General features: G+C 38.8%; 3 protein-coding genes and 2 long non-coding RNA genes across 5 annotated transcripts in view; 1 reads left to right on the plus strand and 4 right to left on the minus strand.

Annotated features, from left to right (window-relative positions):
* Positions 1-65: 65 nt before the first annotated feature.
* LOC139039510 (uncharacterized) lies at positions 66-6742 on the minus strand. The gene is made up of 3 exons (XR_011492818.1): positions 6644-6742; positions 801-1827; positions 66-146 (listed from the first exon to the last, which is right to left on the minus strand). It is a non-coding gene; the product is annotated as an uncharacterized lncRNA (long non-coding RNA).
* LOC110133645 (histone H3.3-like) lies at positions 2871-3668 on the minus strand. The gene has a single exon (XM_020887748.2). The coding sequence runs from the start codon at positions 3624-3626 to the stop codon at positions 3216-3218; it is 411 nt and encodes a 136-aa protein (XP_020743407.1). The 5' UTR covers positions 3627-3668; the 3' UTR covers positions 2871-3215.
* Positions 5160-11814, plus strand: LOC139039509 (uncharacterized). The gene is made up of 3 exons (XR_011492817.1): positions 5160-5375; positions 9009-9314; positions 11500-11814. It is a non-coding gene; the product is annotated as an uncharacterized lncRNA (long non-coding RNA).
* Positions 7942-21844, minus strand: EQTN (equatorin). The gene is made up of 8 exons (XM_020887745.2): positions 21666-21844; positions 20546-20665; positions 16904-16990; positions 14691-14750; positions 13248-13298; positions 11724-11783; positions 8870-9023; positions 7942-8405 (listed from the first exon to the last, which is right to left on the minus strand). The coding sequence occupies exons 1-8, from the start codon at positions 21739-21741 to the stop codon at positions 8132-8134; spliced, it is 882 nt and encodes a 293-aa protein (XP_020743404.1). The 5' UTR covers positions 21742-21844; the 3' UTR covers positions 7942-8131.
* Positions 20592-24775, minus strand: part of MOB3B (MOB kinase activator 3B) — a 239334-nt gene continuing 235150 nt past the window's right edge. The window contains exon 4 of the mRNA XM_070480599.1: positions 20592-20665. Within this exon, the coding sequence (XP_070336700.1) occupies positions 20654-20665 (12 nt within the window). The 3' untranslated portion in view covers positions 20592-20653. The remainder of the gene's footprint in view (positions 20666-24775) is intronic.

Below are 24775 nucleotides of genomic sequence, written 5' to 3' on the forward strand. Positions count from 1 at the left end.
GGCAGGGAGGGAGGGAGGGAGGGATGGGGGAGAGAAAGAGAAACAAAATGACTCACATCAACCTTGGCAGTGTGTGCAATTCTCCTTTTTGGTCCAGAAATGTTTTGGTAATACAGTATATCTAATCCCATTTGCTTTCCTGAAGCCTAGTGGCAAACGATAAGAGTTATCCAATCTCAGTGTAGTAAAAGCAGATTTACCATGTTTCCTGAAGAGCCACAGAAATAAAGAATACAAAACACTGGGCAAATTATTAAAAAACAATTCACAAAAAATAACTTATTTTGGATAATTTGACATAAATAGATATTCCTATAAAAGATTCCTCTAATTTAACAAATCAACTCTCAGTTACTGTACATAATACCATGGCCTCTGGAGACTGTCAAGCTTGCAAGATGTAATGCCTGGCCACTTACCAAGGTTTACCCTTGTCATTCTAATACATTATTAATTATACTATTATAAATATATTTCATTATTTTAATAAATAAATGTTATATAAAGAAAAAAGTTTATTTTTATTATAGTATCTTAATTATAATATTAGAAATATATAATAGATGGTATATATACTTTATAAAGTTTAGAATATAGAGAATGTGTATTTAAGGGAAACACTTTTAGATTTAGGAAAAGGATTAAAAGAGTAAGTGACAACCTGTTTAGTAGTCTCTCCCTCATGATCATGGCTTTGTGTGAACTCACTCAAAATTCAAAGACATTCCTTCATAGTGTCATCAGAATCAGAGGGAGTGTCATCTCCAGTATATTCCTTATCTAAACAAAATTCAACTAACCTGCCGTCTTCAAAAATAGTCAAGTCTTGACTATCATCTGGGGCTGTCAGAACTCTTGCCTTTCAAGTGATCATCTAAATAAGAGAATTGGAGTTGGCTTGGTGAAGACAGCCATTCATTCTCTTCTTGTTGAGTATCATCAGTTGTCTTTACGTGTCTTGCCCTCTTTGGATACCTTTCACTATGACTTCCTGTCTGGATTTCTTTGTCCCTGGGAGGGGCATAAGACATATTTTCTCCTGAAATGCAGACATGCATCTTCTCACCACCAAAGCTTCCCATCTTAGAAATGTAGTTTTGAACACCACACATGTTTATCTTAGTTTTAATATCTAGTGAGGTTTTCATGAGTGATCTTGATGGTTCTAGCTTCTTACTGTCATCTTCTCTGTGTGTAGTTTTGGGGTTTCATCTATTTTTTCCTCTTCTATGCCACTGATCTGAAGATTTCTTTCCTCCAGAGGCACTAGCTGTACCCTTCCCTCCATATTCTGATATTTAAAGCCTCTAAAGCGTTTAGATTTCCTAGAAACAGGAATGATTGGAGGTTCATCCATTACAAGGTCATCTTCATCAGAATCTTGAAGATTTATTTTAATTCTTATGGGTGAAACATAAGGTCTTTGACTCTCCAGGGACTTGTGGCAATTTTTATCCACAGATTTTTTTCCAGAAGGGCTGACTGTCAGTCTCACCTTGCCTTCCTTTAGATGCTCCAAGCAGTGCTACTGAGTAATTGAGCAAGGGATCATATTCAAGGTCAGTTGCTGGACATGTGTGGTCCATCAGGTACTTTGTAGGCTGGCTCTCTTTGATTTTTGATGGTTCATTCCACTTTTCTTGTGGGAGCAGGCTGTTTTCAGGAAAACCCTGTTTCACACTGTGTCACTCAAGGAGGCCATGGGGCTTTGCGATAGCTCTTCAAGCGCTGAAGTAAACCTGGGGAGCATCTTCTGCTTTTCTTCAACTTCAGTCTTGCCTGAGTTGATTTCTTTGTTGATTCTTTCCAATTGTTCCATAGTCGTGCCTAGAGTTGTTAACAGGAGATAAGTTTATCTTTAAACATCACTCAAGATGAAGTGCAGACCCCAAAATATCCTGGACAGAGAGCTTTCCTATCACAGGGACAGTAACTTTCCCAAACCCAGCCTTAAACACAGGAACTGTTGACGAACAGGTCAGTTCTTGGAATGAGGACAACGAATATCACTGATTAAGTCTTTCAAATGTCTAGCTCATTCCTATGACTGATTAAAATATTCACGTTTTTTTTTGAATAAACAAGTTTATTTGTAAATTTAGTCAACATACATAATTGGCCTAAAAACTTCAATAGAAGGATAAATTTTAAAACCACTTGGAAAGCCGTCTCTATGAAGTGATTTTCCCAGAACCGATGCCACATGAACACCATTTTAACTGGCAGAGGTTCCATAAGCTGAAGCTGTGTCCCTCCCCCACAGCAAGTTTATCCTAACAATTATAATACAAACCCCACAAGGAAAAAAAGTTCGGTATTGTTTCCGCTTGGTAGAGAAAAGTTCAACCTAGTTATGAGACCAATCACAACACAAAGAAAAGCTGCACTAACTACTGTATTAGTAACAGACGATGCTGGTGAGAATAACTTGTATTATAGTCTAGAGCCCTTATAAATAAATCCCCCTCCCCATTAGTGTTTGCATTATCAGCTAGAGGGTTAGTTTAACATGTGGTAGAATGAGGACTTATGCAAGGTATAACGCGCCAAGCATTTTGCTACGTAAACAAGTGCAGTCTACTCAGGAGAAAACCAATCAAACTCTAAATTACACACACCTTAAAGACAACACTCCCCACCACATGTCAATGTAAAACATTTAATTTAAAAATGTTGACACTACAATATATAAAATAGCAATTATAAATGCACATAGTGTATTCTATAGCTGCCAGGTTTACTTTTTTTTTTTTAAGGAAACTGTAAGTTACACTGTGGTTAAGACTTGTATCTTCACCCTTGAAAAAGCCCACATTCTATCACAGTGATGTATGGTCAGACTTAACAGCCCCAATTGTTAAACACTTGGATCAAGTCATAACCAGTTTTATTGCAAAAGGACCCTGTACACATTTATCAATTCTAGTACCTTAATAGCTACCCAACAAGTCATTAACATACAGAAACATGCATCATGAGAAGCAAGAAATATCACCCATCCCTTCTGCATATTAGCAACTTGTCACTCCTGAGCAACAGTGCTCACATCACTGAGGTCTGTGAACAGGCACTTTTCGCATTCATCCTGAGTGAAAGATGGAATGACTTAAGTACAAATGCAACATATTATAAACAATTTCTTACAAAAAAAGTCACAAATTAAACCGAAGTATTTTACAGAATTTACTACAAAACACCATAAAAACTGCCTTCACTTAAGCTCTCTCTCCCCGTATCCGGCGAGCCAATTGGATGTCTTTGGGCATGATGGTGACTCTCTTAGCGTGGATGGCACACAGATTAGTATCTTCAAACAAACCCACCAGGTACGCTTCTATAGCCTCCTGCAGCGCGCCGATGGCGGCACTCTGGAACCTCAAGTCGGTTTTAAAATCCTGGGCGATCTCCCTCACCAACCTCTGGAAAGGCAGTTTCCGGATCAGAAGCTCGGTGGATTTCTGGTAACGACGGATTTCTCGAAGCGCAACAGTCCCGGGCCTGTAGCGATGAGGTTTTTTCACCCCGCCGGTAGAGGGGGCGCTTTTCCTGGCCGCTTTGGTGGCCAGCTGCTTGCGGGGCGCTTTCCCACCCGTTGACTTACGAGCAGTCTGCTTGGTTCGGGCCATTTTCTTTTACCTAATGCAGAAGTTACAGGCCGCTTCTTCGACCACCGCGCAGCCGCTGCTGCCCAAAGAGCCGCAGGAGCTGAGACAGGGGAAGCACCCCTTCCAACAAACCACCAAACTGCTCTGCAATATTCACGTCTTATTACCAGCATAGCTACATATCTGTGTGACAGATGTCATGCCTATACATATTAAACTGTGTCAAACGTGACATGATTTGGATATACTAACTATTAACCTTTTTACCAGGCAGTGACAATTTGGCAACGTTCAAAGAGCTGAATGCTGCTTGCACGGAACTGTACAGTCTCTCACCAATACATCTGCACCATCGTAAGAAAGTTTTTTTTAAAGCATGAGTCTTTTAATTCAGTGGTTCTCAACATTCTCACTAAGGTCCCAAGGTCCCTTCTGTTCTACAGAATGCGTCAAACACAAAAGCAGCAAAACACACCGTTCCACAACCAACCATTAAAAAAATCTTAAAAAAAAAATTAACAAATAAAACTCGAAAGTAGCTGGATCCACACTCCTGAGGAAACCCAGAACAGTGCCAAGAGATAAGGCTGCCAGCCATGGCCCTTCACAATACCTGGCAGGTCCTTCCTGACTTTTTAAATAAGGAAATTACCATCTCTTCCCTCTTTCCAAGATACACTTTCCAATGTCAATTACGGCATAATTTACACACTTCTCCCTTCTCGAAAACAAGAGATTTCAGATATGAGATATCATCCAAATTATACTTTTTAAACCTCTTAATTTATTTTAGATAGCTTACACCTTTTGATAACACACACGTGCTTCCTCTTTACACAATGAGCTTTCCTTTGGCTCACGAGCCTTTCACTTTACCATTCATTCTCTATTAAGAAATGAACTCTATTAAAAGGCAAAGTGTGACAAAGGTGTGGCGCATTTTGATGGAGAAGGAAAAAGGCGAAGAGCAGGCATACGCATGAGAATTAACCTACGATTCAAATGTAACTGGTTCTAATTTTTCTTGAAAGAAACTTGGAAGGGGAAGTAAACTGGGTAACCAGCCAGAACTGCATTTTGGCATAAGCTGGGTTTTATTTGGTTGCCACGATTCAGGAGAGGATGTTTAAGTAGTGCGTTGGGGTGCTATGGGTGCTGGGTGGGAGGGGGGAGAGAATATTATTTCCCTCCATGTCAGAAGTTTAAAATGATTCTGCTCCACCAGAAGCTAGACTTGGAGGGCAAATTTTGAAGTCAAAGGCAGACTCACAACCTTTGCTCAGGCTAGAGGCGATTGGGAAGAGCTTCTTCTGATTTGTAACTACCCCTTGCCACAAGCCGGGTTTCACCCCAACCACCACCTTTTACCAGAGCTCAGGAAACTCCTTATATAAGTCCACACTGGGGACGGGTGGCAGAGAGCGAGGATAAACCCACACAACACGGCGCACGTGCTTCTTGCAACCAGCAAACCAGGATCCCGCGTATGCGGAGCAGGAAACTGCACGCCTGCCCACGCGCTCCTCGCCCCGCCCCCAGCCACGTGACCTTGGCCCCGCCCCTTGGCTGGAGCAGTGGGCGGGGCCACCTCGTAGCGGTGAGCGGTCGGTTAGGCGGGCAGAGTTTCTCTCCGGATGGCCAGCCCAGTCTACCATCTTCCCAAATGTCCCTGGATGTCCCCACCTCCCGGCTTCAGGAACTGTGGGGCCACCCAAAAGCCTCTCAGGAAAACACCCTCAAACAGCATCTCCATGGCACTCTCACTACTCGGTATATCTCGATCTCCAACATACTCTAAGTGGGAGGGACAAGTAAGAGGGATTGAGGACTAGTTCTTAATTCTCCTGATCCTAGAGTGCGATGCTGGGAAATTTTACTCATGGAGATTCTAAAGACTTGGTTCCTCGTCCCAAGGCAAAGTCCTTGTTTTCTAGAACAGCCGCTCTATAGGAATTGCCCTTACGCAGCTATGTGGTGGTCAACAGCCCTCTTGGAGAGCTGGGGAAGGGGCAGGTTAAGAGCATCAGAGAAGGGAAACACAGGGGTGTTTCAGAATAGGGGGAGAAACAAATTTTAAAGGAACTGGTATTACTATGTCCTGTAAGAGGAAACAAACAGATCAGAGGTCTAGACAACCTGTATAGGAATTCCAGGTTTAATAGTGGCTTGGAGGGTCAGCAGGGGGCAAATGAGAAGGCATACCCCCTCCCAACACACATACACATCAGTCTGGGCTATATGACCCTCTCCTCACATCTAGACTACGGGAGAGGGGAGAAGAAAGTGACATCAGTAAAGATTATCAGACATTCTTCAGGCCCACTGCCCCAGTAACTTGACTGCATTTTAAAATGATACCTACAAAGGTATCCACAAGTTATGTCAATGGAGGATGAGAAACCAATTTTTTTTTTTTGGGGGGGGGGCGCATTTTAGCCATGAAAAGTGAAATTCACTCAGTCGTGTTAGACTCTTTGCAATTCCATGGACTGTAACACACCAGACTCCTGTATCCATGGAATTTCCCAGGCAACAATATTGGAGTGGGTTGCCATTCCCTTCTCCCAGGGATCTTCCCCGACCCAGGGATGGAATCCAGGCCTCCTGCATCTCAGGCAGATTCTTTACCTTAGCAAATTTACCATACTATTTTAGGCATAGTAATGCTATATTGATTCACTTTCTCAAGCTGCAGTACTTCAGTACTGAAGACAAAAGTAACCCTTACACCTATTTCCAATCAAGAAACCTCCCAGGTTCTTCCAAGGATTGGTGGAGGGAGAAGGTGGGAACGGTTGATGGCCAACCCTCCCCCACACCCACCTGACCTTCTTCCACGAGCCCTTTCTCACCGTGAATTCACCACGGCTCCCCCGCAGCCCGAGCACCTCCAAGCTGCTGCAACTATCTGCCTCACTCAATTCCCACCGCATTTCCTGGTGCCTGAACCGGCAGTACAAACCCTGGCACCGACCCCCGGGGCTGGCAAAAGTAACCCACGGAGCGTAGCATGGGCTACTGCTCGAGGTTCACCTTACCTGGCTCCGAAAACCCGCCTGCGCTGTGCCGGTGACAAGACCGAGAAAAGGCGAACACCCAACCTGCTACTACTCCCGCCAGAGTACAGCCTTATATAGTCTGTGGCTACTTGGGGGCGGTGCTTTGTAGCTTTTCCAGCCAATGGGCAGGCTGGAGCTGACGTCAGGGGAGGAAATGGGGAGAGAAGGATGCTTCTGAGAATGGATGGTAGGGTAGTGGCAGGTGAGTGTGGTGTGTGCGTGCGTGTCTGTCTTCTATAGGGAAGGAGGTTCAGAGACACCTAACCTACATTTAGGGAAAACAATCTCCCAAGAGCTGAAAGGACATTTGAGTTAAGGAATCTCCTGCCTTGTGGATGCCTACCTTGCATCCTTTGACTTTTGCTACAAGTCTTACTGTTAATCTTCATGGATCAGGGAGAGAACCTCAGTGTCAAAGCACATCTAAACTTTGTCTAGCAGGTGATCTTAGGCAAGGTGTCCCACTTACCCAAGTTCTCCTTTCTTGGTCTGTCAAATAAACATGTCTTGCATAGGGTGGTAGAATTCTATGTGATATAATGTATCAAAGTGCATAGCATAAAGTAGGTGAGAATTTAGGAGGACAATGACACCGCCCCAGTTCTTTCCCTCCCCATCATCCACACATATCCACAAAGGATCTGATAACACATCTCTAAAATCCTTCCAGCTGAAACACTCCTAAAAGGGAAACAGTATCCCTGTTCCATTGGTCTTCTCTGTAAACTGAAATACTCCTAGGATAGATAGTTTCATAAGTCACTGATAACATAAATTAGTCTTTGAAATGCTTTCCCCACCCCCAATACCACATACCAAGCTTGGGTGCTTGGTGGGGAGAGAGAAGGAAGGGGCCTTAGCCCTAAAATATTCAGGACCCATAAATCCCCCTCTAGGAAATTAGATGCTGGAATCCCTCCTTCCTTTCTCTTCTTCTGGAAAACAATGATATCTCAAATGGTTATGGATACTTTAAAAATGGAAAAACTATTTCCCCCTAAATCTTACTGTCCCATGAGAGCACCCTGATGACTTTGAAACAATTGAAGAATGCCAGGAGTCTCTAATACTAGTTTTGTCTCTTGATACGGCACACCTGTTTTGCCAGTAAGCACCAATGGGTGTGTTCTTTTTGCTTTGGTGGTGGGGAGGGGCATAGAAGTGGTTGCCCCCAAATTCCCTAAAATGCCCACAGGTAAGTAAAAAAATGAAATACTCATATTTTAAAAAGAGCCAGCCTAGAATGAATACTTTGCATAAGTCACTTTCCAGGATCAGTTTTTACTTGATGAACTTTTTCACACCTTATTTCCTTATATTTTTTCCATTAAATAGTTTTTATAGCTGAGAGAATTTTATTGAATATGCCCTCCTTTGAAGACACCAGAAAAGTTGGTCTCAGCAGAGTTTCCAAATTATAACATGAACATCACAAAGATATTTTTATGACAAAAATATGACAGTTGTCTAATCATCTGTGGGCTCCTCGCTGGGCTCCTCACTCTGAATCATGTCTGACTCCTCATTCTCCTCTGAGGCCATGGAAGTCATGTCTGTCGTCCTAGATTTTGACCTTGTGTCTGATTTCTTTAATTCTGAAGAAGTGGTGCCCCAAAACGTGCTGCTCTCAGCACTCTTAGAAAATGATGTGTCTGATACACCTTCTGATGGATGAAAGTAAGATAGGGTGGCCAGTTCTGGGTTGACGGAGTATTCACCAGTCTGACATGCTTGTTTATATCTGAAAACAGAAGTATACATCAAGAACTGTTTTTGCGTGTGTTTGCAGCTTGACTTAGAAAAGCATCTTAATATATGAATTCTGTCCAATATATTGTCTGTTTATTATTACACTAGATAAATGAATTAAAAATGTTAGACCCTACACAGATGTGCTATTTAGAACAGAGTTCATAACCCCTTTTGTTTCAAGGCTACTGAAAGAGAACGCATTAGCTTCTCTATCACCTTCCCAATTGACTAGGGTTGTTTCTATCTCTAGGTGATTATATAAAATATTGAGGACAAGTTCAAGTGGGATACTCCCTGAGAGACAGCTCCATGGTCCGTTCCAAATAGGCAAGGGAGCCAAACTGAATACCTTATAAACTTGGGAGTCATGTTTGCCCAGCCCTCTACTGAGGAAAGGAGAGTGGGAGTTTCCTGTCCTGTTTTAAAGGCTCCAGAGGTCTGTAGCAGACTTACTTCATCATCTTCATTTTGTACAGCATGGCACTACAGATCGCCAAGAGGACCACAAAAAGGGAGAGGGTCATCAGTGAGATGCCCAGCATTAGTTTTAACTTGGCTTCCTGTATTCTTGCCGTGTTGTCTTCCCCTGTAGCGTTCACATCAGAGTCTGAGAGGGAAGAAAGAAAACGCAGTGGGAAAGAGTGACTGTGTTCAGCAAGCTTTTCTGGAGGAATGAGGATCACAATGCAACTGAAGAGAAGGCTTCTCTTCACTGCACACTTCCCTCTACCTTCCTGCGATGCCAAGGACAAGGCTATCGGCACTTACTATGGACAAAGACTCTCAACTTTTTTTTTTTTTTTAACCTTTCCCCTTCACAGCAATCTTGGAGGAGCTGACCCTCACTCCATTTTCCAGGAGCACAGAAGTTTATGGGTTTGCCCTCGGCACACAGCTAGTAAGTGGCAAAATCTGGTATCAAATCCAGGTGACCAGATGTTAAAACATGTATCAGCCTTCCTCCTTGTATAATTAAAAACCAATCCAAGACTCGGAAGAGATTACTATTAAAAACGTGATGAAATTACACACATGGGATCAGTCCTTTAGGACAGAAATATGCATTTCTCCTGTTGGCAGGAGTTGATTTTTCTTTTAAGTTAAAAGGATGATGTACTACAGTGCTTCCTCCACAAGCTTAAGAACTGAATTTGTCTTTTTATTACTGTGATCAAATCTAGTGTATTTGGTGTGAAAGAAATGGAAACTTAGCTAACTTTCTAAAATATGTAATTAAAATCACATCTGGATCCAGAAACGTCGTGTCTTTTTACTAAAGAATAAATATATATATTTACTGCCAAATTTTCTATCTTCCTGAATATATGTCTGACTTCATAGGCATGTAATAGTGACTTTAAATGATCATGTTGCTATTTATCCCCTCTCCTCCAACATCTTTTCACCCAAAAGTTCCAATGATTTTTCATGACTTTTTTCAGGTAATGATGTTTTGGTAATAAGCAATGACACATTCCTATGTGTGTACTCTCTTATATTAAAAAAATTAAAATTGTCCATGTGCAATCCTAGGCCAAGGGGAGAGAAATGTATACAGTTGTGAATGACTGACACCTTGACTTTGAGGCAGATTATTTTGGAAATAAATTATATTAAAATGGGCTGTGCTCCTGAATTAAAAGGGCTTTTGTAAAGAGGTGTGCTTATAGTACATTTGTTTATCAAGATGATGGTCAAAACTAAAGAAGGGTTTGAAATTCCTAACCATTGGAAATTATAGAAAAGCTAATTACAAGTTGGGACAGGTTTTTTTTCCCCCTCTAAGCCACAGTTTCCTCATCTGTAAAATGGAGATAACACCAGCTTTCATGGAATTGCTCTGAGGATTGACATAATAACATATGTAAAGTGTAGTATGTGGTCAATATGCAATAGAAAATCGATGATGCTCACATTCATTACTTGAACAGACAAAATGTTTCTAGAACATTGTCATTACTGGTTATCACTTTTCTAAATAAAGAAGACTGATGCCATTTTCTTGACTCACTGAAAAGCAAGTAGCATTAAGTGTCAAATAACCCAGCACAGAATTAAGGTGGTAGGCCCTGCGTATATTACCAGATGCTATTTCTTTTTCAATGTATTTACATAGGACAGAGGTTTGGGGAAAATTAATATGATGCCTTGTTATGAAATTTTCCATCAAAGTCAGGAGTTCTTTTTTTAATTCATATAAATAAAATCAATCCATTAATGAAAACTACATTCAGCAGCAGGAATTCTCTCATTTGTTGGTGGTGGGAATGCAAAATGGTACAGCCACTTTGGAAGACAGTTTGGTAGTTTCTTACAAATCTGCACATGGTCTTACCCCTATGATTCAGCAATCACAATCCTTGGTATTTACCCGAATGAGTTGAAAACTTATGACCATACAAAAACCTACACATGAATGTTTATAGCAGCTTTATTCATTATTGCCAAAACTTGGAAACAGTCAAGATGTCCTGCAATAGATGAATGGATAAACATACCAGTACATCCATATACTGGAATATCATTCAGTGATGAAAAGTAGTAAACTATCTAGTCACAAAAAGACACGGAAGAAACCTAAATGCAGAGTACTAAGCCAAAGAAGCCACTCTGAAAAGAATACATGTATGTTCCCAACTATTTGACCTTCTGGAAAAGGCTAAACCACAGAGAACAGAAAGATCAGGGTTGGGGAAGGGGAAGATGGCTAGGTAGATCATAGGAAATTTAGGGCGATGGAGCTACTCTGTATGGTTGTAATGGTGGACACAAGATATTTGTCAAAACCTGTAGAATCATACAACTGAAAGAATGAGCTCTAATGTAAACTGTGAAGTTTAGTTAATAACAATGTATCAATATTGGCTCATCAATTATAAAAAAAATGCACCACACCAATGGGAGATGTTAATAACAAGGAAAACTAAGTGGGTAGAATATATGAGAACTCTTTACTTTCTACTCAATTTTTCTGTAACCTAAAACTGCTCTAAAAAAGTCTGTCAATTAAAAAAAAACTGCATCTTATGTTTTGTTCATTTGCCTACAACTCCATGTAGTTTACTGTTTCTGTTTACTCCCAGGACTAGAAGTTACCCAACAGGAAGATGGAAGTATCTGCAATTTGGTCATTGAGAACACTGTTTAGAAACCATAACTTTCCTAAAACTGTAAATGTCCTCTCTAGTATAACATCAGTCACCATACTAATCTCTTACATATACCGCACCTTACTGAGGAAAACCATGTAGACACTAAACTGTGTGCAAGTATTTATGTATCCATTTAACTGAAATATTGCTCTTACTTGGAATTGGGTGAAAAAATTGATCTCGTTGGTTGTCCTCACTGGTGGTTGCATTTATAGCTGTTAAAACAATAAATTGGTGTTATGGTAAACAAAATTCACTTACTAAAATTATTGTGTGTGTAGATGTGTGTGTATACTATATACAGTTCATTCTCATTTTTCATGGTAGTTAAGTCATGTAAGCACTGAATTAAGTGAATACTGAACCATCATCATTCCTAAGGGAAATACAGGGTTAGGTTCTGATGAGCCTCTGGTCATATAACCTTGTTTTTGACCCAGTAACTTTGTTTTATGTATGTTTCTGTTTAGAGACACTTTATTTAGTGTATATGGCTGATTGATTATATTTCCCTGATGGCTCAGGAGGTAAAGAATCCACCTGCAATGAGGGAGACCCAGATTCCATCCCTGGGGTGGGAAGATCTTCTGGAGAAGGGAATGGAAACCCACTCCAGTATTCTTTCCTGGGAAATCCCATGGACACAGGAGCCTGATGGGTTACAGTCTGATCCATTAACACTGAGCTCACAATCAATAGCATTGTAACTCACACCTGTATGAAGCTTATATAATACACACATTTTTGTTCCTTAGGTACATAACAGCCTTCTCGTGTTTAGGAACCAAACAGCATTGTAATACTATGCTTGGAGGGCATTTGAAATAGCAAAATTGCCAGCAGAAAGCACAAAAATGCAAAACACCTTATACTAAACAGACCATAGAAAAACATATTTTGTTTACAACATGATAGCTAAAAAGAGAAGGCCTTTGTTATACTTCAGCTGGTAACAAGAGCTTCAGGCAATTAAATTTTTTTTTGCTACTCTGTGTGTATCCATCAATGACTGTGAAATTTCTGCAAGTATTGATTTGGAGAGTTCCAAAGAAATTTTAAATGTAGGTAAATTTACAAATACAGAATCTGCAAATGAGGATCCATCAAATATGGCATATAGTTCACAGAATGCACGCATATATGTATGTGATTCATGAATTATATTTATGCATGTATGCATGTATTGATAATATACACGTTATGTGTATACATGCATACACACAAATGCTATGTGTGTGATCTATATATGAATGCATGTACATTTATGATTTACATTTCACTTTTGTGCATGCATATATTTTGATGCATATATTTTGATGTATAATACTTTGCATTCATTCATGCATCCCCATGTGCTTATACACATACTGCTCCAAATACAAAGAGGGATACTATTGAGCAAAAGCCTTATTTAAAATTTTTAATCATAATAAAGAAATCAAATGGCTAGATTGTAACATTTGTAGGAGAACGAAACTTGGTGAGAGGATCAGAAAATGTGTGACACCTGATCAACTTTCTGGGTCTGTCTTGCATTTGCTATTACATGTGATGATGGCAGCAAAATGTTGACTTATTAATTCTTAGTATTAGAAAAATTTACACTGATCTTGGCTTTCTTACAGAAGACTTTAGAAAACCAAAACATTTTCCCAGCTACCTAACTACTATGAGTTTACCTTTAGCTAACATTGTCCAAAATGCAGGCTCATTTGGACTCTGGGTTCCTTCTGTTTAAAAAACAAAATAGAACAGGATAACAAAGTAAGGTAATTTGACTTTAGTAAAATTTTGACAGACTGTTCATTTTTTTATGTTAGTCTAGTCATGTAACAATCACACCTTGAGTTCCTGTCATTGCCAGACCCTGTGGGTGGCATTAAAGTTACAGAAATGAACAAGATATAGGTCTTATGTTTAAGGAACACACTCTTACTTGGAGAGGCAGACAGACAAGAATCACTGTTCATCACATTGCAGGAGGATGAGGGCTTTCATAGCAATGCACAGGTGGTATTCACAGAAGGATCTAATTCACTTTCAAAAGCCGGAAACACTTCGCAAGGGACGCCAAGCTCTCATAAAGGCTCCGAAGACTAGGAATTGTTTGCCAGATAAACTATGTGAGAGAGAGGTCCTTCCACTGTGAGCAAACGCAGGTGTTATGAGCAGGTTCAGTCGTCTGGTGTGGAGAATATGGGTGGCGAATGTGACCAGAAATGAGACTGGCAAGTTCTTCAATGGTCAGATCACTTCAGACTTGAATGCCTGGTTAAGAATTTAGAATATGACCCCAAACCTAGCAGTAAGTTACTGATGGTATTTAAGAAGGGGCATACCAGGATGATAAAATAAATTTCTACTTTTAAATATTACTCTAATATGGTTATTCAAGAAAGTGAATAACCATATTAAAGGAATCATGAGAAATAGAGTTGGATTGTATGAACTGGAGAATATAACGACATGTAATGTCGTGTAACAACATGTCATGTAACGACAGTGGTCTTCAATTAGACCACTCCTCTTTCAACACCTTAGAGAAAAGCCATCCTGAGTTGTTATGGTTTCACAGGTATGTTATAAGAAACAACACTGTCAGTAAAGTAAAATGATAATTTTGATTTTGTAAACTCTCGCACTGAACTCTCCACTAATATTCTTAGGAAATGCTAAAAATCAACTCTAAGCAGAGTTAAGGTTATTTATCAAGTATGTGATTGTTAAAATTATTACTATAATTTAAAACATTATATTAAAATGTATTAAATATATTTATATAAATGTATATTTATACACACATGATATTTTATTTAAATATATTTAATATAAATATAACTGTAACAATACATTTTACTACAGCCAGGTTGTATTTTGAAAAGAGTTCATTTCCTATCCTTTGTCAGGTAAATCTTAAAATTGATCCCTAGATTTTTACCATTTAAAAGATTTTAGAGTGATTTTAAATTGTAGTAGCATGAATTCTTTAAGTATGTAATCACTTTATGAAATACTCAGAGTAATGTAAGTTAAATTTTTAAGTCATATAAGGACATGCTCCAGGTCTGACTACAATGCTGTAAGTTTAATACTGTGAGTAGTTTTTCCAAAAGGTTCTTTACTTTCTTCATGGCTGACTACTTCAGGAGGTGGCACCGTAGTTGTTTCATTGAAGAGTTTATCTAGGAAAAGGCATAATGGATTATCAGCATATAAAAATACTGACTCAACATTTGTAATTAGGCATTTTTTAAGCTAAAAAATAGAACAAAGAAAAGGAGAGAGTAAAACAACAATAACAACAACAACAAAAAAACCAGAGAGAAAGATGTTGTCATTTTCCTGAGATACCTTAAAGGAGGGAAAAGAAGCAGCCACTGAAGAATGATGTTTGTCTAATAAGAGGCTGCCTGAGGTGGGATTAATGTGCCTATAATTTGTGTGAGAGAGGAAAGACTGGAGTGTGGGGCTACAGGCTTCCTTTGGCACTAAGGAAGCTCTGTTGGGTGAGATACACTGGCTTCACATAGTTTCCTGCACAGGCTTGGAAGAAATACTGTCAACCTAGGACAACTTGGCTGCTGGTTCAGTGTGATGACACGAAAGAGGGAGGTGACAGCAGTGGCCTGGCAAGCTGGAAACATATGCATGTTAACCACTCGAATCAGTTTGGGCAATTAAAACTTGGGGTTACAGATCAAGGATTTCCAGGCCTGATTAAAGCTATATGTCAGTCTATAATGCGTCCATCTGGAGGTATATAAGAGTCAATTTGGGAGAAGTTGTGACTTTAGGGCTTCCCCTTTACTAGCTCAGCTGGTAAAGAATCTGCCTGCAATGCAGGAGACTCCGGTTCGATTCCTGGGTCAGGAAGATGCCCTGGAGAAGGGAAAGGCTACCCACTCCAGTATTCTGGCCTGGAGAATTCCATGGACTGTATAGTCCATGGGGTCACAAAGAGTCAGACATGACTGAGCGACTTTCACTTTTACTTTTCACTTTGTGACTGGAGGACCATTTTTTTCCCTATGAAGTTGGCAGTTTCAGTTAACTTTGCTGCAGACAGGAATGGATGAAGTGCCATATGAATTACAGGCAATCCCACTCTAGCGAGATTTCTACTGAGCCTACAGACAACGTTATTATAGGTAGCTTGTTGGAAAGAAAGGATGGAAAAAATTAATCCATTAGCAGAGTTGACATGGACCCAGGCAGGGCTGGAATGACTTGGATGTGGTCCTTAAATTCTGCTTTGCAACCCCCACTTGATTTGGGAGAAACATGTCTGGATTGCCTCACTACTGCTTGTTCTTATCATTTTAGGGACTAGAAGAATAATTAGTCAAAATTATTCTGGAGATTCCCATCTCCTTGGGGAGCGTGCTCCTCCAGAATGTCCCCACCACTCAACAAGTCTCTGTTAGAGCCCCAGTGAAAATGGCAAAAATTTCTTATCCCAACCCAATTTTTATAATCCTCTGGGCACCTGAATTGTGGGAAGAGAAGTTAGGGTTTTGAAATCTCTTCCATGGGTCATGTGGTCATCGATAATCCATCTCCTAAAGGGAATTTTAGGTACCTGGCCTGTTGAAGAAACAGTTCAAGATGTTGTCTGCTGTATGCAAACAAAATTCCCATGAGAGACCTGTCTAAATTAATGTGTGCCCTCGAAATGTCCCTATGTCATATTTATGTTTCAAGTTTTGGAATTGCTCAAAATGTTCCATTATTGTCAAGAAGTTTTATTAATTATTAGGCATTGCTGAGTCTAGTTTTTCCTAATATTAAATATTGTCATAGTCAGAAACATTCTCTCTTGCCCTATTTACTTTCATCCTCTTTTCCTTGTCTTCTTGGGTTTCATAGATATGAGCTGTTGACGCTTTAAGGTGAGGGATGTGGTATATATACTTTAGAGACTTTTAATGGCCTCCAAAGTGACATGCTGACAACATTTCCTCATTTCCTCTATCCATAGTTATATTTGGTAGAAAGATGCAAAAAAGAAATGATATTTGAAGCTGAAAGCACAAAGTAGAAAGAAGTAAAAATGTGGGTTTAAGAAAAAAACAATTTTCTGAAGTTCTAAATTTTGTTATTTTCTTTTTCTTTCCACTCAAACCAAAAATATGAGGCTAAGAAATGTAAAAACATTTCTGCTTTCTGAATTTACCAGTGCAATGGCTATGGTGGAGTCTCCTTCTTTTACAAATTAAGGCTCCCTGATGATATTAGCTCCACTAAGACCTTTTTCCTACCCAATAGTCTGCAGGGCTACTTTGAAATCTTGCTTTAAGTGTTTTTCCTATTTGCAGTGCTGCCCTTCAGTACTTACAGTTTCTCAGAGAAAAATTCAGATCAGTTGTTGCTCTCACGGATATTTCAGACTGTGTGCCATTTGGATTTTGTGTTGTGAAGACATCTGAAAACATAAGATCAAAACTTTTCAGCAGCTAGGTAAGTCACTTCTTGTTCCTTTCACATTTTTCCTCATCTGAATTTTTTCCTAAAACATATACACTAATTTTAAAAAAAGAATAATAAAGTATTTGGGACATTCTTCAGCTACGAAATAACAAGTGGGGCAAGGGTCAAAAATAAAATTCATGGGGGAAAAACCAAACTAGCATCCTTATGCTAAATGATTCTTTCTGAAAAGCAACTATTAAGGAAATTACAAAAAAACATATACAAATGCATGATGGGTGCTGAAGGAGGTTTGTAGATGTGTAAGATGGCTGGATGACATCACCGACCCGATGGGCATGAGTTAAGTTTGTGATGGACAGGGAGGCCTGGCGTGCTGCGGTTCATGGGGTCGCAAAGAGTCGGTCATGACTGAGCGACTGAACTGAACTGAATATCATTACTGTTTGTATTAACATTGTTAAATTTTAGCCAAGTAAGAAGCATTCACTTGCCCTTGAACCTTCTGCTGGACTGTAATAGTTCAGCTTAAAAAGCACATATTTCAATAACAATCACGATCTCCCAAATGGGAGATGCACATTTACATATGCAAATAATGAATCCTGCTCTGAAAGAGTTGTCAGTGACGCTGGTTGTAATTTAAAATTAATGGATGTATCTATTCAATTAGAGTCAAAGTAAAATGGATCAAGGTGCCAGACTGAACATACATACACAGATCTCCTCTTTCCAAAACCTCATGAAATGACAGAAAATTTTACACACATGAATGTGTATGTATGTTTAATATATACATATATATTCATTTCCCCCAACACACAGACACACACACACAGAGTCACTAATTTTGAAAAATTTCTGAGGTAGGTCAATGGAGAAATAGAAGAAAATCATAGGTCAATATTTAATGCTATGAGTTATTAGAGTATAAAAACTAAAACACTGTGGACCTTTGCAGGGAATGACAGATCAAAGAAACAATGAAAAGGTATTAATAACAATTGACCCAATTTCAAATGGAATTTAGATTATATTAAATGTGAGTTTCATATCAGTAGGCAATTAGTGTTAGACAACTGGCAATCCTCTTCGAAAAATGTAAAGATTTATGACTATTTTACACCATATACAAAAATAATTTAATTTAAGACCTAAGAGTTTTAATAAAATATGAAGTTATTCAAAAAACTGGAAAATAATTTAATACATGGATTGGATAAGGCCTACCTAAACAAGATACAGTGTGAAGAAGTTGTAAAGAAATTGATTAATCAAGAATTGATCTTATAAAATTTTAAATTTTCTCTGTGATTGGAATACTTAAACAGGTTTAAAGGTGAGTAACAGCCTGGGAGAAAATACTTGTTACTTTTACCATAGAGAAGAGATTGAATATACTAAATATGAAAAAGAGCCCCTACAAATAAATGAAAATATAATCTAATAGAAAAAATGGGCCAAGGATATGAACAGGAAAATCACAAAAGTAGAAATAAAAATGCCCAATAAATATAAAGAAACATTCTCAGCTTCACAAGTAATCAGAGTGCAAATTAAAACAGTAATGAAAATTCTCACTTATTCACAAAACATGATTAACATTATTCAGTATATGTGACATTGTGGAGCATTCTTGATAGATGTGTTTTAGAGTACAATTTGGTGTTACCTATCAATATTTTAAAAGATTTATCCTTGATTCAGAAATTTCAGTACTTGGTATCTATCCAAACAGAGATACACTCAAGTGTACGTGAGAACAATGTACAAGAGAAAAAAACTGCATATAATTTAATTCTTTAATAAGACAGTGAATTAATTATGATAAATCATTTCATGGAATACTATATATCCATTAAAAATAATGAGGTATACATGAAAAAAACTCCAGAGTTCTTATATGAGAAAAAGCATGTCATAATACAATTCTTTAGTCCCACTTATGTTATGAGTGTCTGTGTGTGTGTGTGTGTGTGTGTGTAAGAAAGATTTTTTAATCAAAGTAATCATCAGGCTCTTGGTTTATTTAATCTGTGGGAATTAAAAATAGAGAGACATCCTGAAAAGGAAACAACTGCATCATTTTGCAATCTACGCATAGTAGACACAGCCTGTGTTGGATAGATTAGACACCACTCCTGACAGTACTTCTTTGTAGCTATGAAACCTGGCGATTGACCACGCTGAGCATCAGGGATTTTTTTTCACCTACAAAAGAGGATTCATCAAAGAAAGAATAGAAATACAACTTATATACTAATTATAGTTTACAAAATACTTAATATATGTATATATGTATATCTTCATTGTATTTCTATTTTTTCTTTGGCTAATATTATTAAAAATTCCAATATAGTTAGATTTAATCTTAATTATTTTTAATTTTTAACAAGAGTTTTTTATGAACTTTTCACATTTTAAAATGGTGGACCTTATAAGGACATGGAAAGCTTGTATGAAGAAAGGTGAATAAGTTGCAGTTTAGCAGACCTTCCAAACATCTCAAAGTCATCTTGTTATGGGTTGAATTTTGTTTGCCCCAAAAAGCTATGTTGAAGTTTTTGCCGGCAGCACTACAGAATGTGACCTAATTTGAACACTGAGTCATTGACAATTTAACTGGTTAAGATGAAGTCACATGGGAGAAGGTGAGCTCCTAAACAAAAACAGTGTCCTTATTGAGAAGAGGGAAATTTGGACATGGAGACACAGGAAGAACTTGTGAAGACAGAGGCAGAGACTGGAGTTCTGCTGCTCCAAGCCAAGGAGTTCCTGGGGCTACCAGAAGCTGGGAGGTGCAAGGGAGGATAGTCTTCTAGAGTCTGGGCCACGTCCGTGGCTTGTTAGGAACTGGGCCTCACAGCAGGACACGAGTGGCAGGTGAGTGAGCAAGCAAAGCTTCATCTGTATTTACAGCCGCAGCCCACGGCTCCCGTTACTGCCTGAGCTCTGCCTCCTATCAGATCAGAGGAGGCATAATAAACGTAATGTGCTTGAGTCATTCAGAAACCATCCCCCTCCACACCATCCATGGAAATACTGTCTTCCATGAAACTGGTCCCTAGTACCAAAAAGTTTCGGGACCACCGCCCTAGAGGCTTTGGAGAGAGTATGGTTTGACCAAAACTTTGATTTTGGATCTCCGGCTTCTGTGAGAACTGTGAGAGAATAAATTTCCTTTGTTTTGAGTCCCCTAGTTCGTGGTACTCTATTTCAAGAAGCCCTAGGAAACTGACACACATCTCCAAATAAATTTTGCTTATCTCACCACAGAATTAGTTCAATTGTTACTAATGTGAATAAATAACCATGCTGCTAGGATAAATCCTATATAAATTATAGACAGTTACCAAATCTTATTAAACTTCATAATATTTCATGGAAAAAGTTGAAGAAAATAAGAATGCCATTTCATATACCAAAACGTCTATAAGGTAAATTAAAATTTAAATAGGAAATAAAATGATTATAGAAATTTTACAGCTTACAAATCAAATCGGTCTAATCATCTTTTGCATATGTATTGCCATTAACTTGGAAAACTTACACTCTTTTACATCTTTATAATTATCGCCGGTTTTCTCCGGAGTATGCTCCTTATTTTCTTCTTCCATTGTATGGGGATTTTCAGCCACAGGCAGCTCAGGTATGGGCCTCATCTCATGCTCTGAAAAAAAGCATGACCAGAGGTCAGAAATGTGTTGCTCCCTTTCACTACTTTTTTTAAACTGCATTTTCTTCACAAAGGATATGAGACAGAGATTTAAAATCTAAGTTATATCATATTTCCAACAATGCACTTTATATCACCCTGAAGAAAATTGCCTTGGGCTGTTGGAGAGGGTATGGAGAAAAGTGGACTCTCCTATACCATTGGTGGGGATGGAAATTCATACAGCCACCACGGAGGACGGAATGGAAGTTCCTCAAAAAACTAAAAATAGAGTTGCCATATGAACCAGCAATCCCACTCCTGGGCATATACCAAGACGAAACTTTTCATTCAAAAGGATACATGGACCCTATACTCATAGCAGCACTACTTACAATAGCCAAGACATGGAAACAGCCTAATGTGCTCTGAGAGATGAATAGATAAAGAGAATATGGTGTGTGTATATACACATACAATGAAATACCAACTAGCGTAAAAAGGAATGAAATAATGCCATTTGCAGCAACACGGGTGAACCTAGAGATCATAATATAATAGTAAGTGAAGAAAGTCAGAAAGAATAAGACAAATACCGTGTGATATCACTTGTATGTGGAATCTAAAATAGGACACAAATGAACACGTCTATGAGACAGACACAGAGAACAGATCTGCGGTTGCCAAGGGGGCGGGGGTGGAGGGGGAAGGACTGGGAGTTTCAGGTTAGCAGATGCGAACTATTACATACAGGAGGAATAAACAACAAACTCCCTCTGTAGAGCACAGGGAACCATATTCAACATCCTATGATAAACCATCATGGAAAACAATATGAAAAAGAATATATTTGTATAGCGGAGTCACTTTGCTGTGGAGCAGAAATTAACACAGCATTGTAAATCAGTTATACTTCAATTAAATTTTAAAAAAAATTGCCATGGACCAATTTTCTAGGCTAATGGATCAAGTTTCTTATCTGCTATTTGAGTGAAAGTTTTAAATGCTTACTCACCTTCATAAGGGGGCTCTATACCACTAATCTCTGGGGTGAAAACCCCAGATAAAAAAATAAACCATATAAAATTCATTGGGAAAACAACGTGATTTATCCAGTGATCTACTGTGTCTCAGAGTTTCCCTTCTGCTGCCCAGCAGGTCCTGTAACTATCGAGGACATTATGATGTCACCGCCAGATGGAGGTCAGAATGCTGGAGAAGAATTTCCAAAAGCTTCGTGACTTAGTCTCATGACCTTACCATAGGTCACGTGATGGTTTTTAGGACTTTAAAAAAAAAAAAAAAACCATTATAAGATTTTCCTTGAATAACAAGAGGTATGCTCTCATGAAATAATGTAAATCATTGGTCCATGGATTTTAAAGAACCATTAATATTGTTGATAGTAAGACAACAATAGACCTTTTTGGCTTTCAGAGCTTTTACAATACTGTATGTTCTTTTGAATAACCATACAACATCTGTTAAAAAAAAACTAATAAGATGCCAAGATTCAATCCTAATGCCCTGCAAACTCTGGTTCTTGGGCTATCTTAACTATAATTCTTTAGGAGAGAGTTTTTTTGAAACATTTTTTGGGGGGATTTTAAGACCTATGTTATTTATAAAATATATTTGTTTTGTTAAAAACACTTTTAAAAATGAAACCTGTCTTTTACCTCACATACAGACTGAGAAAATGATCTATCAGTCAGAAGAGTATTTAGGCTTAGATAACATTAACATATATTTCTCTTATAATAACTCCAATAATAAGCAATAATGGCAAAAAATCAAATGGACAATACCACCAATATTGCTCTTCATACTAAAGGATCAACTAATGGTCCCTCCCTCAATTCTAATTATTATTGATGGATAGCCTCTCAGCTCTAGAGGATATCCACAACTAAAAAGACACAAGCATCAGGAGAAAGTGGGCATGAGTTTAAACAGGCTTGAAGGTTTTTTCAGTATAATGAAGGCTCGCTAATGAGGTTCAGCCAGTGTGATCTTGACTGGGCATATCTGAGGAACAAAAGAGGGAATTCGTTAGGAGTCTAAATTGTTTAAGAGAGTGAGGGGAAGCAGAGAGGAATTATCCTACAGGAAAAGATGGTCAGGTTCAGTCTTGGTGAGCTAAAGGGAAGCGGTTTTGTGTGTAACACTCATTTTCCTTAAGCCCTCCAGCCCATTCTTCCACGGGTGAAGGGAGGTGGACAAGAGATGAGAGTAAAGAGCTGTCAGGTCAGTTAAGATGAAGTCATACTAAAGCAGTGTGTTTCCCTAATACAACATGATTGGTAGTTTTTTTTTTTTTTTAAGGGGTGGGGTGGGGAATGGTGGTAGTTTTCTGGCAACCCAGTGGTTAGGACTCTGGGCTTCCACTGCTGGGGACACAGGCTCAATAGAAGGTCAGAAGACTAAGATCCTGCATGCCACTGGCACAACCCCAAAATAATAATAATAATAGAAAATTTAAAGAAGGGGGAGATGAACACAGACACTGACATCCACACACATGGAGAATGCCATGTGAAGATGAAGGCAGAGATGGGGATGATGCAGCAGAAATCAAGGAACACCAAAGACTTCGAGGAAACCTCCAAGAGCTAGGAGAGAGAAGGAGCCAGCCCTACTAACACCTTGATCTCAGACATCTAGACCCAAGAACCGTGAGTTCAAAAGAACATATAGTATTGCAAATGCTTCAAAAGCCAAAAAGGTCTTTTCTCTTCTTACCATCAATGATATTAACAGTTCTTTAAAATCCAAGGACCAATCATTCTCATTATTTCATGAAAACAGATCTCAACAAATCTCTTGGTGTTTAAGCAACTCAGTTTGTGGTACTTCATTATAGCAGCTCTAGCAAACTAATACTAGATAAACTCTTTGAGTTCTTGGGACAAGGTTATGGAAACAGTGAATTTGTCCTCATTGGATATCATCATTTTAGGCCATAGTTAGCCTTTCTAATATTTTATTACTCAATTAGAGTAGAGACTTCTCTTTTAAAAAAAAAGTGTATATTTATTTTTTACCTATTAAACAATATTTTAAGTCTTTGAAGAATGCCCTAAGGAGGATCCATTGCTAATACCAAAGATGCCATTAGATATACTTTCTAATCTATGATTTTACTTTTTTTTTGTTTCTTGATCATGTCTGCAATATCAGTCCCTCTACCTCTTCTGTGTCTTCTCCCACAGGAGCACTGGGCCAGGAGAAAGGAGGAATACATTTGGGTCATCACTCCATCCCTTCCTACCTATGTGACCATGAGCAAATCATCTCTCCAACCCTGAATTTGATGATCTGGAAAATGAGTAAAGTATATATCACATCAGGTAGATAATCGAGTCATTTACTGGGTTGAATGTATTTCCTGAATTTATTTACTTCATAAAGAATTTATTTACTTTCTCTACAGATAATTTTTCTTCATGCCTAAAAGGATTAGTACTGGTGAGATTTTCACATATACAGCTTTTTAAGAGGCACAACAAACAAGGAAATATAAATAGAACAAATAATAAAGTAAAAGACACACAAACATGAAGAAATGAGGCGATCTTGTAAAATGACCCAAAGCAGTTGTATTTTAAAGAACATCAACTGAGTCACCCTAATCTTTGAGAGAATCCATTAAATGCATATAGTTCCATAAGGCACTGGAGAAGGTCATGGCACCCCACTCCAGTCCTCTTGCCTGGACAATCCCATGGATGGAGGAGCCTGGTGGGCTGCAGTCCATGGGGTCACGAAGGCTCGGACACGGCTGAGCGACTTCACTTTCATGCATTGGAGAAGGCAATGGCAACCCACTCCAGTGTTCTTGCCTAGAGAATCCCAGGGATGCAGGAGCCTGGTGGGCTGCTGTCTATGGGGTCGCACGGAGTTGGACACGACTGAAGTGACAGCAGCAGCAGCGGCCACAAGACACGCATTAGTTGTTGCAATCCATGAACATAAGCCTCAAACCTTGCTTTGAATATTATTTTCCTTAAATCTGAAGAGCAAGTTTACACACAACATCAAATAAACAAATGATTGGTTATATCACTGTAATTTTGAAAACCCAGGAACAATGCTTTATCAGAACAGTCAGAGAACTAAGGTTCT

This window comes from Odocoileus virginianus, chromosome 18 (assembly GCF_023699985.2).
Source record: "Odocoileus virginianus isolate 20LAN1187 ecotype Illinois chromosome 18, Ovbor_1.2, whole genome shotgun sequence".
NCBI lineage: Eukaryota > Metazoa > Chordata > Mammalia > Artiodactyla > Cervidae > Odocoileus > Odocoileus virginianus.